Genomic DNA, 12,491 nt, shown 5'->3' with positions numbered 1-12,491 from the left:
TGTGTGTGTGTGTGTGTGTGTGTGTGTGTGTGTGTGTGTGTGTGTGTTCAGGCCAAATGCAGAGCCCAAAGGCAGCAGCAGGACAGCTGAGGAGATGGACTCGGCCCTCAGCAGTAACACAGCTGGCTCTGACCCGTACCGCTACAACATGGACTATCCCCGCATGGGAACCTGCCTGATCATCAACAATAAGAACTTCCACAGAAGCACAAGTAACTACACCCGCTGATGCACAAACACATACCTGTGTCTGTCATGGCATGGTCATCTGCACAGACGTTCTGTAGCTGTAATAACCTTCTAAACAAACATAGTAGAACATAGTGGTATGTTTTGTCACACGATGTATCGGGACATACTGAATAGTGTGGTAGTGTGGGTGTTGGAGCGCACAGTGCGTGTAATGACCCGGATGTGTCTACGTAGCGGCCGTGATAAGAGCTGGTCGAACTCGACCATCCTTTACGAACGAAAAGGAGATAATGCCGTCCCACAATTCCTTGCAGCAGCATTTAAAGACAAGGCAAACCCACAGCAATAAGGTCGCATGATTCTCTTAGCACCGCCGGGGGTCTTTCCCTCAATCTTCATGAACTCTCCTTCCATCGAGGTGAAGGGAATGTGGTTAGGAAATGACACAGGACATCTTTTTATTTTTGGCAACTCGACCACAGCTTAGGTCTTTTAACAGAGAAGACATTCTGACACGTCACAGGCGTACATAATAAAATAAAATCAGTTTTAGTGTCCTGGTGTCTTGATGCTGATCACTGTCACTGTCGTGGCTTACTGGGGCTCTGGAATGAACACAGCCTACGTTAATGTAGTAACATCTGTCATGAAAAAGGATCCGATAGTCAGTCAGTCTGAACTCTAACCTGTGTTGTGTTGTGTTGTGTTGTGTCTGTCTGCTGCATTCCTACCTGTGGTTTTTGTGCGTCTCTCCAGGCATGAGTGCTCGCAACGGGACGGATGTGGATGCCGCCGATGCAGTGAAGACCTTCTCTAAGCTGGGCTATAAGGTCAACGTGGCCAACGACCAGACCACGGAGCAGATGAAACAACTGCTGTATCAAGGTGACCTCATCTACACTCTGTCGTTCAGCCGAGGTCTCCACTGCTGAAGTGACATGCTCCCCATCTGCTTATCTTTAGATGTATCTTTATTCATTTTTAAAACAGCTAACTGTTCAGTACCCGTCCATGAAAGGACCTGTATGTTCTTTCAGCGTGAGAACTAAAACTGCTAGATGCTAAAAGCGCTTTCCTCAGGAGAATGCTAATTGAAATGAGAGAGTCTCGTTTTCCATCTGTTCTTCTGTGTCCCTAGTGTCCAAGGAGGACCACAGTGACAGGGCGTCGTTCGCCTGTGTGTTGCTGAGTCATGGAGACGAGGGGGTGATATACGGCACGGACGGCTTTGAAAAGTTGGAAGAGCTGACAAAGCACTTTAAAGGAGATCGCTGCAGTAGTCTGGTGGGGAAACCCAAGCTCTTCTTCATACAGGCGAGTTACCGGGAACGTTCTGCTCCTTCTATGTGGACGTCCGGTCCGTGATGATGGTAAATGTAGTCAGGTGAAGCAATCCATTCCTCGGCGCGTGCTATAATGAGTAAAGCTGAGTCCTCCTGCCTACATGTACCAGGATGCATTGCACTGAGGAATCTACTGCTTTAATTCACTACATTTTTCATCAACACTGAGTGGACATCCACATATGGACCTCGTCGTCTGGGTCCAGATTCGGACCGCGGTCCGTCTGTTAGTAACCCCTGATGTAGCTCCTGTAGATGCTGTTAGTGACCCCTGATCTGGCTCCTGTAGATGCTGCTAGTGACCCCTGATGTAGCTCCTGTAGATGCTGTTAGTGACCCCTGATGTAGATGCTGTTAGTGACCCCTGATCTGGCTCCTGTAGATGCTGTTAGTGACCCCTGATGTAGCTCCTGTAGATGCTGTTAGTGACCCCTGATCTGGCTCCTGTAGATGCTGTTAGTGACCCCTGACGTGGCTCCTGTAGATGCTGTTAGTGACCCCTGATCTGGCTCCTGTAGATGCTTGTTTCGTAGTGGAAGGCCTGTGTCCACATAGCGCCCTTTTCTGAGCACCAGTGTTTGGTGCTGATGGTGAAAAACTATGTAAAACTAACAAACAGTAGCACAAATAGATAATACAAAGCAAAGGAGCACTGCTAGTGGATCGTACAACGGTGGTTAGAGTGGTGATATGTTGTCATAGAATCTGCTGAGTGACTATGTGCAATACAATTACCTTGTGCACCTGGATTTCCTTGTCACCCTATCCAGGCGTGCCGCGGGTCAGACCTGGACGGAGGATCCCTCATTGAGGCCGACAGTGTCGACGCGCAGACGTCGGAGAGGATTCCTGTGGAGGCCGACTTCCTGTACGCTTATTCCACCGCTCCAGGTAACTTCTGATGGAAGCCTTTTCTATCAAACAACTCACGTCCTACCCGTGAAACCACGGATAGGACGTGAGTACGTTTGTTGTTTATGTGCACCTTGTTTCACGAGCATTTAACTCAGCAAACCGTCCTGCAGGCTACTACTCGTGGAGGAACACTCGGAACGGGTCGTGGTTCATGCAGTCGCTGTGCGAGATGCTGCTGCGTTTCAGCGGAGAGCTGGAGCTGATGCAGATCATGACCCGGGTCAACCGCAAGGTGGCGCTGAGCTTTGAGTCCGCCTCCAACCTACCCGGGTATAGCGGCAAGAAGCAGATCCCCTGCATCGTCTCCATGCTGACCAAAGACTTCTACTTCCCTAAAAATTAAGACTGTCTTTACCTTTAACAACGACTAGCCTGTGGGAAGCTTGAGTCAGAAGGGACCATGCTGGTATCGCTAATTCCATTTTCATCCATTGCACCGTCGTCACATTTCTGTATCGCATAGCTCATGTAAAACAGGACAGCATTAGTTTTATTGTGACTCCAAGGAGAACCCACATGCATTAACAATACTAGGAGAAAAGGGAGCAGATCAGAGCGGTTTATGGGGAGCCTGGATTATTTTATTTAATGATTTTTATTTTTAGTGTTTGGTCTAAGCCAGTTTTCATTCTATCTTTGATGGTCATGTGTTGCAGAAAAGATACTTACGGGTGTGGGGACAGTTTCCAGGGATGTGTTTTCACTCGGCCTGCTTCAGCGACTGCACACATAAACATTAGCAAAGGTCGTGGAGATGTGGACTTCTTCTAATAATACTGTATATTTAAAGGGTAAGCAGTGGGTTTACCATGTACAATGTGTCTGTTTTTAACAGTTTGTGTATGAAATAAATGCACAGAGTGAAATAAAACATCAGGCCTTCATCACATGAAAACACAAAAGGTTGGTTTCACTGTCTCTTTAAAAATGTAGTGATGCTCATGTAGCCGAGATGAATCCACCTTAATCGAGCCGAGCAGCACTCTGATAATGATCATGATGCTCATGATAAGTGTGAGTACTGTAGTAGAATATCTAGAATACTTCCACTGTAGTTCTTGCTTTTTGTACGACATTACCGCTGTACTCTGGGGATGCTTGCATACAGGTAGCTGGGATTGATGATGGATTGAATACGATTACAGACAAAGCCATTGTCCAGAATACAAACAATAAAGCAAAGTTTATTTCCATTGTGGTCCTCGTTTTGTTTTGTCTCCACTCGGATCGCGAGCAGGATGATCCGTCAGTAGGGAAGCACTGGGAGAAGTTATTATTGTATTATTGTGTCGCTATATAATATTTGTCACATTGAAAACTCAAATATAACTCCGTACGAACTGGGAAAGATAGGTCTAAAAAAAATAAACATGCAAAACAAACAAACTATTTCACATCCATTTCTTTACCAAATGTGTCGAACTGCTGTCAGTCTCCTGCAGCTTATTTGGAGCAATGTGAAGCTTCTTTTTGTGTGATTATTGGAGGACTTCTGTACCAGGAGGTGGCAGCAGAATCACCCAAACACCTGGCAAGAACATTTAATATTACACTGTATATCAGGGCTGCTTTGTATTTAATCTATTGACACATTGAGGCCTGGAGATAACAGAGTGAATAGTGAGTCAGGACTTGGCCGCCTGCTGTTTTTCTCATCTTATTCGTGCGCCTCGTTGTAGAACATCTCGACTCTCCTGTCCGTACATCCACATCGACAGAGGCAATGAACCTGCTGTAGAGCCCGGTTGTGTACTTTGCTTTGGGAGTATTGTCCAAAAGCAGTTTCACGTGAATGATTAACAGTTTCTAAGGACCGCTTTTGGAAGTCAGCGGTGAAACATGTGAGCGCACGGCCACTAGAGGGCGCCAGAGAGACGTGTAGCGCAGTTCTGAGGGTCCGTCTCTCTGTAATGAATCAGCAGCGCTTCAGAGGTGCGCCATTCCAGGAACTCACATTGTGGTTACACGTTTAACCCCTTGGTGCACGCGCAGACGAGCAGGTGCCATGTTTCATTCCAGCTGTCGCTCTTGTCTCTGTGTGTCTCAATACTTTAACAGCAAGACGTAGTATACAAATAACCCTTGTTCAAAGTATTATGTTGCTCTATTAGTTTATCAGACCCCTCCCCAGTCTTGGCTGCACGTGTGTGTGTGTGTTTGTGTGTGTGTGTGTGTCAGAGGGAGATAACCCTGACCCTGCTGGTCCAGATGGCTGCTACCTGACGTTCATAACGTCTTCCTGTCACCGTTTACATATATTTAGTTCAAATAACAGTGCTTTTTATTCAAACATCACATGTTCTGTTCCTGTACTGTGCTATGGTTTCTCTTTGCTGTAAACAGAAAGGGCCATGTAGGGGGCAGACTGTATTCATCTGAAGATGTACGAAGTTTGCACGTTACTGCTTGAATAGCTGCTTTGTGTGTTTTTTATTCTAAAGCTTTGGTTTTAACATCCCTACAATAATACAAATTAATACACTTTCATTATTTTTACAAGCCTATGCAACCAATATTATCATTTGCTATATATATTCAGATACAATTCTGTTTTAAATCATGTTAATGAATGGTGCAGTTTTGGTAAGTCTGCAAAACAACTTCCTAATGGAAACTTCTGTGTTCAGTGTAAAAATGTACTTTGCTCGTCTTTCGAACCCACATTTCTAACTATTGGACATCTGTTCGGCGCAGGCAAATATAGTGGAAATCTGCACTTTCATAATAGCAGCAGGTGGGCCATCTAATCTCTCTCTCACACACACTCACACACACACACACGCGCCTCAAGTTTCTTGTTTCGTTTCCAGCATTAGCCGTGTAGAAAAGGGTGGAGTGGACGAGGAGGGGAGGGGAAGGGGAGGAGGAGACACAGCAGAGGAAGTGAAAATGAAATCCAGCTCAAAGATCGTCTATGTTTGAGAAGAGGATGATTCAAAAGTGGGCATCCCTCAGCCCCCAAATGTGCTCCGACGCTCTTGAACTTTGACAACATTGTCAACTGTAAATCACACTTTTAGTTGTTTACTCAACCTTACATATTTTGTTGGAATAACGGTGTACACGTAGAATATCATCGACAATGGTTCTCAACCGTATAACTAAAAAAAAGGGAAACGATACTAAATGGTGTTACATTTAGATCATAAAACAAACAACTTAAGGAAACTCAAAGATATATCAGAAATAAAAATCAAAACAGCAATGAATAAATAAAAAATGACTAAAAACATTGCCCAACAATATTGCGGTGGCAATGTGATTATTTCGAATTACAAAGAAGAGTATTGAGAGTAAATATTTGCAACAATTGTATTATCTATATAGGACACTGGTACACGGGGTAATTTAATTTTATTATTTAATTTTATAATTTTGTATACACTTAGGGTGACTATAGTAACATTTGTCCAGGGACTACAAATGAAAAAAACAGCCTTCTTTCTAACATTAGTTTTAGTACTGCTCTGTTAGTGTTTTCATCAATGTGCTAAATAAATAAACAAAGCACGAGAGGCGGCGCGCGGTGGCTGCATAGACGGCTCGGTTGGCTTTCGTGGCACCAAGAAATGAGAAACAGAGTGAGCCCTCTTCGTTCGGGCGCGCACGCGGCCAAGTGACTTCCGCGACGCCGCTCGGATCGACCCAAAGCGAGAGCACGAGAGCAGGAGGGGGATTTCCAGCTCGAGCCCCCACTTCCCGAACCAGCCGTTGTTTTGCTTTCGGTCTGGACACAGAAACAGAAATAAACGACGGCCACCCTTTTCCTTTTTTCTGCTTAAAACCACAAACAACTTCACTTGTCGGACTTCAGCGCCGCTTGATATTGTGACAGCGGGACCGTGAGGCTGCAGGCCGTCCGGACTGAACAGGTAACATTTTTATTTCCGCATATTAACGCCGTTGTCTCGCGCTGGCACAGGCTTCCCACAGGACGACATGACGGCTCGCTAGCTCGATGTGTAAGTGAAAGTACTGCTGTAGTTTCTTCTCTGCGTTTGTTGACTAGCTACGGTATTTATTTTCACTTTTGCCTCGGCTCGTTTGTGGGTCAGCATGCTAGCAGACAAACAGACGTGACCCCTTATTCAACTGAAATACTAAATATACCTGTTACGAACATTTCCCAGAAGTCACAGCTAACATGCATGGGACTTTTCGTTTTATTAATATCTGGTAACGTAGTATTAAAGGGAGTGTTTTTTGTCAGTTTGACATGTTTAAAAGCTTTGTAGTTTTAACTGCTGTGTGAGGGAAACTGGTTTGCCTGTGAACATTATTCATGCTGTATTCAGGTGTTCGTGCGTGTGTTAGTAAATTAGAGTGCTGTCAGAAGTATGTCATTTGAACTGCACCTCAAGTAACGTGTCATGTTCTGCAACTTAGACCTGTTTGAGTTAAATGCTCACACAGCCTGCCTGCCGGTGCGATTTAACTATCTATTGAAAAGAAACAGTAAATGTGACTCATGCAATTAGACAAAAAAACACATTGCTACATAGTAATATAACCAGCAGTGTTGGTCTGACACTGAGTTATTGAATTATCCTCATGGTTTTCTTGCCGTTTGTTGCATTTTAACTATGTTTTTACGACTCCAGCTGGACAAACTTTCTGTCCAACAATTATAACTAACATACTGTACACTATTCCTACTACCACCTCTTCAACGTTGGCCATGGTTATATAGAAGCTTGGAGACTGTGGCTCATGAAAATGGATCCTATTTTGCACTTGATGCTGCGCCATGTCACCCTGTCTGACCTGTTGGGAAAGCTCACTCTCCTGTCAGGAGGCAGTGCGGTGGCTCACTGGGCTGAGCGGACTTTGATCACACCAGACAGCAGAGATCATAACCCTGCTCTTAAATCAGACGGGGTGGGGTGGGTGGTGTTTTTGGCCCGCTGTTTGAGATGAACATGCTGCATTCGTTAACGTCTCTTACTTCTTCCTGTCGTCCACTCTTGTCTTCTAAAATGTGTCATTCAAGATTTAATGCAGCCAGACAAAGAGGGTCAATATGTGGACTGCACGGCTGCAGGAGCTGTCGAGATAGTGCGAGTTCACTGTCATGGGCTTGGCAGGAGTTTTATCTTTACGACCACAGATAAAATGGATGGAACTCTCCCTTTTTTTGTTTTGCTCTCAAAGGATGATTGTATAAAAACTAACCTTAAAGGTGCAGTGTGTAGGATTAGGATTAGGCCTCTAGGGACCTTAGGCATCTAGCGAGAGGTCGCAGATGGCGACCAACTGAAACTTCTCCCACGTGAAAACATGAAGGGCCCTCGCTAGAGCCACTGTTTGGTTTGTCCTTTCCGGGCTACTGTAGAAACATGGTGGCGCGCTCCGTGCAGGGAAGACGCGCTCCGTATGAATATTAAGCTAAAACACAACCATTCTTATTTTTAGGTGAGCATACACTAAAGAATCATACTTATTAATATTCTATTCCATTTCTGCCAATAGATCCCTGTGAATGCTACGCACTGTTCCTTTAAGTGGTTGCTTCCTCTCACATTGGTTATGTAGCCATATAGTCACATAGCCATTATGTTTTCATATTGGTTTTGTTGTCTGTCCTAAATCCAACTCCTTTTTTTGTCATAATATACTATAATGTAGCAACTTTTGAAGAAAATACTTGTTGAATTGAAATGTAATCTGTCATCAAACATACAGAAGATATCTATAATAAACAATATGTTCACAGAATACAATGCCAGTAGAGAGAATGAGGATGAGGCCGTGGCTGGAGGAACAGATCGACTCCTGTCAGATACCAGGACTCAAATGGGTTAACAAAGTAAGTGCACACACACACACACACACACACACACACACACACACACACACGCGCTGATATGATATTTTGAGAGCTGACACAATGTGAATGTCTCTAGGAAAAGCGAATCTTCCAGATCCCGTGGATGCATGCTGCGCGTCATGGCTGGGACCTTGAGAAAGATGCTCCGCTCTTCATGAGATGGGCCATACATACTGGTAACAGTCACATCTAACCACACACTCATTGTCATACAGACCAGACACCGCACAGGTTCTCTGTCTAAAATCAAAGAATCTTTTTTTTTTAGGAAGAAAACAAAATGATCCAAGTTGTAGGAGTTTAGGCCAGAGAAAGCTTCTCTAAAGGTTCCTCTGTTAGGGAGCACACAGTGGGAGTAGAAAGTCCCACAACTCCTTACTGCATCAGTCGAGAGGAAAATGTTTTTAATAAGTCAGAAATACTCAGTGGGAAATATAATTTATTTCAGAGAAGCAGCTCAAAGGAACCCACTTAGCAATCAGCTGGAGTGTCCAGACGCAGTTTGTTGGTGATATAAATACTCACTAGCAATACTTAACTTACAATAGTTGTACAAAAGTGTTTATGAGATTTACAAACTCCTATTTAACTTTTAGAAATGATGTTTTTTTATATTTATATTTTTTAAATCTTTGGGGGGAAAAAAGGTTTGATTATATCAGCTGTTGTCAAACTAAATAGTAATAACTAAGTTACAGTCTTAGTTGTCTGTGACGTGTGTATGATGTGTCATACCCAGCAGTATAAGTGGACAAATGCAAGTTGCAGAATATATGAAGTAATCATAATTGAATAATTCTGTGCCAGGAAGACAATAGTGACTTTTGTGACACTCTGTAGTAACACATGTGATATTTAAAATTATACATTTGGTCAACCTTCTGTGATTGTCTGTCTCTGTGTGCATGCAGGTAAATACCAGCCAAGCATAGACCGTCCAGATCCCAAAACGTGGAAGGCGAACTTCCGCTGTGCCATGAACAGCCTGCCGGACATCGAGGAGGTGAAGGACAAAAGCATCAAAAAGGGAACCAATGCCTTCCGGGTCTATAAGATGCTCTCCTCCTCAGAGAGAAGCATGAAGAAAGGTGGGTTAACCATCACTGCTACACATTTGAGCTGTCTATATTTACTGAGGCTTTTAAATGGATTTCTGAAAACTGTTGTGTTTCTGTCTGTATGTCCATTTAGGAAAGAAGAAGACGGACAAGGAGGGGAGGCCCAAGAGAAATAAAGAGGTAGACATACACATACATCCTCAAGGAGTTGTTCACACGTGACTCAACCTTCTTAAAAACATTTGATTGCGGCATCAATATCCGGTTGTGTCCTGGTCCGGTCTTAGCTGTTTATAAACTGTTCATAAGCCTCACTTAGAAGTATACTGTTATAGCTAAATACCTGATGACAAACCATCAGCATGAAGCTTACTAATGTCGGTGCACTGTATCACTACACCCCTGCTCTTTGATTGGTTTCTCATCATCATGCTATTCTATCAGGGACCCTGTGTTTGAGTGGACGTGAGTTACTGGTGTGCATACAACTGGTATGAATGAACGTCTGTGTGTACATGAAAGGTTTTCTGCTCTGTATTTACTGCTGGTACAGGTGTTCATCACATCTGCTCCTGTAACATTAAAGTCACTCTTCTTTTTGGACATAATTATCAATCGTTTGTCACCATCAGGTAGCTTCTCCATCTCCAGACAGGACTCCTCCTGGAGCCCATGTGGGACCTATTGACTACACCATGCAGGACGTCATCAAACTGGAAGTGATCAAAGAGGAACCACTGGAGTTCACCATGACGGACAGCGCCTCAGGTACCACACCAGCACTCTGCTTCATTCATGTAGTTGTGGGCTGTGTACAGTCGTACCTGGTTTTACATTTCTGCTTGGATGAGTTCACTCTAAACACAGACATGTTGCTAGTTACGTTCTAATGGTCCTGGCTGTCTGGTTGCCTTGTTGTTGAACGTTCACAGCACAATAACTAAATCATGCCCCAGAACATCCAGTATCTGCAAACTGCTTTCCTATACTGGCAAGAGGAATGGTTTCTAATTAGTACTTATTATGGTATGTATGTATATATATATATATATTTATGTATGGATATGTATGTATGTATATGCATATGCTGATGGAGATAACATTATCTCATCAGTGGGTGGATGTGTAACTAACACACTCTTCAGATGTACTGATCAATAATTAATTTACAGCACTAGAGTGAATTCATGTGTTCAGCCTGTCGTAACGTATCGGGCGTGTGCATTCACAGCCATTCACAGTTCAATAGAAGACCACATGATCGCCAGCGAGCAGCTGCCATTCGTCTGTCAGACCATCGAAGTGACCACTGAGAACGAAGAGCAGACTGTGAGCTCCTCCCACTCGTACCCGCTCCAGATCTCTCCTGTGTCTTCATGCGGCGGTGAGACGACAAACACAAACACACACACACCCACACACACGCATACATCATAGTTTACCATATCGTTGTTATGATGAGCAGCGTAAATAGGTTAGTTACATGGGAACCCCACTTGTGACCAGTTGTGCAGAGCAACCCTTTGAGAGCGTGGTGGTTACCATACATACAAAGCAGCAGCTTTCTAGGACATGGTCAATGGTATGTGTGTGTTACAACACACCAGCCCAAATCAGTTCTTATTATCTGGTGTGGATTATTCAGGGTTCGTACGGTCATGGAATTTTAAAATGGTTATTTCCAGGCCTGGAAAAGTGCTTGAAAAGATAAAATCCCAAAAGTTTTGGAAAAGTCATGGAAATGTGTTATATTCATATTTTCATGTCGTTCATTTACGCCGAGTTGTCAGCCAGCGTTTCTCAGATTGGAGTGACACGAGGAGAAAATGTGATGTCGTGATCTTCGCAATAGAACATCTTTGACGTGTCGAGTCTTGGCCAATCAGCGTTCAGATGTGTACAGCGTCTTCATTTCCCTCCGTTAAAGTTTAAGTTACGTTATGTTCCGTTACCGTTCAGACTTGCTGGGTTAAGTTAACGTCCACTGCATGCAGAACTTTGTCGACTGTTAACGTTCGTCATTATCGCGATTTAGGAGGAAAAAAACGCAACGTGATGAAACATGCAGCCCCCCCGTGTTCCGGTTCAGTTCACGCGGTCGCTCATTAACGTTAAACCCAAACACCGGGGCATCTGGTTGCAGGTTGTTTGTTTTAACTCAAAGTAGAATGAGGATGATTTCGTGGTGATAATAACGTTTAAGATAACGAAAAGTGAGGCCCAGATACTGATGAGATGATGAGGTCAAAGAGCTTCAGGAAGAGGAGGCTGGTTGTGTAGCGCAGCTTGACGCAGGGCTGAGCTGTGAGTGGAGCTGGGCCTGGATAAACATGGAGCTGGGCCTGGATAAAGGTGGAGCTGGGCCTGGATAAAGGTGGAGGTCTAAACAGACGTGAGTACAGCTTCCCGCTGTCACAGTGTTTTAAATACATTGATAAGGCAGGGTATGCTAAATGCAGCCTCTGCTCCAAGGAGATGAACTACAGCAACAAGGGCTCACGTGTCCTCTCATCACACTGACAGACATGTTCACTGTGATGACCACAGCCAGTGTACCAACAGTCCCACGTTGCTCCCAATAACCCTGAAGTAATGAGAGTGTTAAGGTGCCTGTACCTTCATTTCAGCAGGTTGATAATGCAGAGGAGTGTATAGATCACAGCTATTATTTTACTCTTGATAAGCTATTTTAGCCAGAGTAGATTATCATTTTCATTTAAATAATTGAACTGGATTGAATGCATATTAATTGCAAATAGAAGATAGGCCACAATTCTAACAGCTGTACAGTAACAGTGGAAGTTAATATGAAGCCATACAGTAACAGGGTTCAATGAAAACGAATCACTTTATTTGTATAGGCGATGGTTCTTGCTACTCTTGCTATCTTTGTTTTTATATGACTAAAACTTTTGAAAATGAGACCTCGGTCTCTATGGATTTTGTCTAAATAAAGGTTAATAATAATAGAGCTGAAATAGTGATTAATAACTGAATAATAAATTAGTTTTTTTGCTTAAAGGAAATGTCTTATCACTTAATTTTCTTCTCAGAGTACACCAGAATGCTACATTTTAAACCTCATATTTAAAATAAAATTCTCGGAGCACCCCCCCCCCCGACAGGGTTTCGGGCTTATCACCCTTTTCACCTCTC

General features: G+C 43.6%; 2 protein-coding genes across 9 annotated transcripts in view; both read left to right on the top strand.

The window, feature by feature from the left end:
• casp3b (caspase 3, apoptosis-related cysteine peptidase b) overlaps nucleotides 1-3,627 on the top strand; it is a 6,633-nt gene extending 3,006 nt beyond the window's left edge. For all 6 annotated transcript variants that reach the window (XM_031876449.1, XM_031876450.1, XM_031876452.1 and 3 more), the window contains 5 exons: nucleotides 52-212; nucleotides 949-1,077; nucleotides 1,331-1,506; nucleotides 2,306-2,426; nucleotides 2,561-3,627. In XM_031876449.1, the coding sequence (XP_031732309.1) occupies nucleotides 52-212; nucleotides 949-1,077; nucleotides 1,331-1,506; nucleotides 2,306-2,426; nucleotides 2,561-2,793 (820 nt within the window). In that variant the 3' untranslated portion in view covers nucleotides 2,794-3,627. The remainder of the gene's footprint in view (nucleotides 1-51; nucleotides 213-948; nucleotides 1,078-1,330; nucleotides 1,507-2,305; nucleotides 2,427-2,560) is intronic.
• A 2,465-nt stretch (nucleotides 3,628-6,092) lies between these two features.
• irf2b (interferon regulatory factor 2b) overlaps nucleotides 6,093-12,491 on the top strand; it is a 22,042-nt gene continuing 15,643 nt past the window's right edge. For 2 of the 3 annotated variants that reach the window (XR_004213825.1, XM_031876437.1), the window contains exons 1-7: nucleotides 6,093-6,322; nucleotides 8,164-8,256; nucleotides 8,354-8,453; nucleotides 9,189-9,365; nucleotides 9,469-9,515; nucleotides 9,968-10,103; nucleotides 10,567-10,719. Coding sequence is in view for 2 of the 3 variants with exons in the window: in XM_031876437.1 (XP_031732297.1) it covers nucleotides 8,170-8,256; nucleotides 8,354-8,453; nucleotides 9,189-9,365; nucleotides 9,469-9,515; nucleotides 9,968-10,103; nucleotides 10,567-10,719 (700 nt within the window). In the remaining variant the exon portion in view is untranslated. Of the gene's footprint in view, nucleotides 6,323-6,375; nucleotides 6,413-8,163; nucleotides 8,257-8,353; nucleotides 8,454-9,188; nucleotides 9,366-9,468; nucleotides 9,516-9,967; nucleotides 10,104-10,566; nucleotides 10,720-12,491 lie in introns of those variants that run through there. The other variant, XM_031876438.1, reaches the window with a different exon arrangement.

The sequence above is a fragment of the Anarrhichthys ocellatus genome, unplaced genomic scaffold, assembly GCF_004355925.1.
Source record: "Anarrhichthys ocellatus isolate YVR2014 unplaced genomic scaffold, GSC_Weel_1.0 scaffold109, whole genome shotgun sequence".
NCBI classification, from domain to species: domain Eukaryota; kingdom Metazoa; phylum Chordata; class Actinopteri; order Perciformes; family Anarhichadidae; genus Anarrhichthys; species Anarrhichthys ocellatus.
The sequence above is the reverse complement of the archived record's forward strand: the minus strand, read 5'-3'. Positions and strand labels throughout refer to the sequence as shown.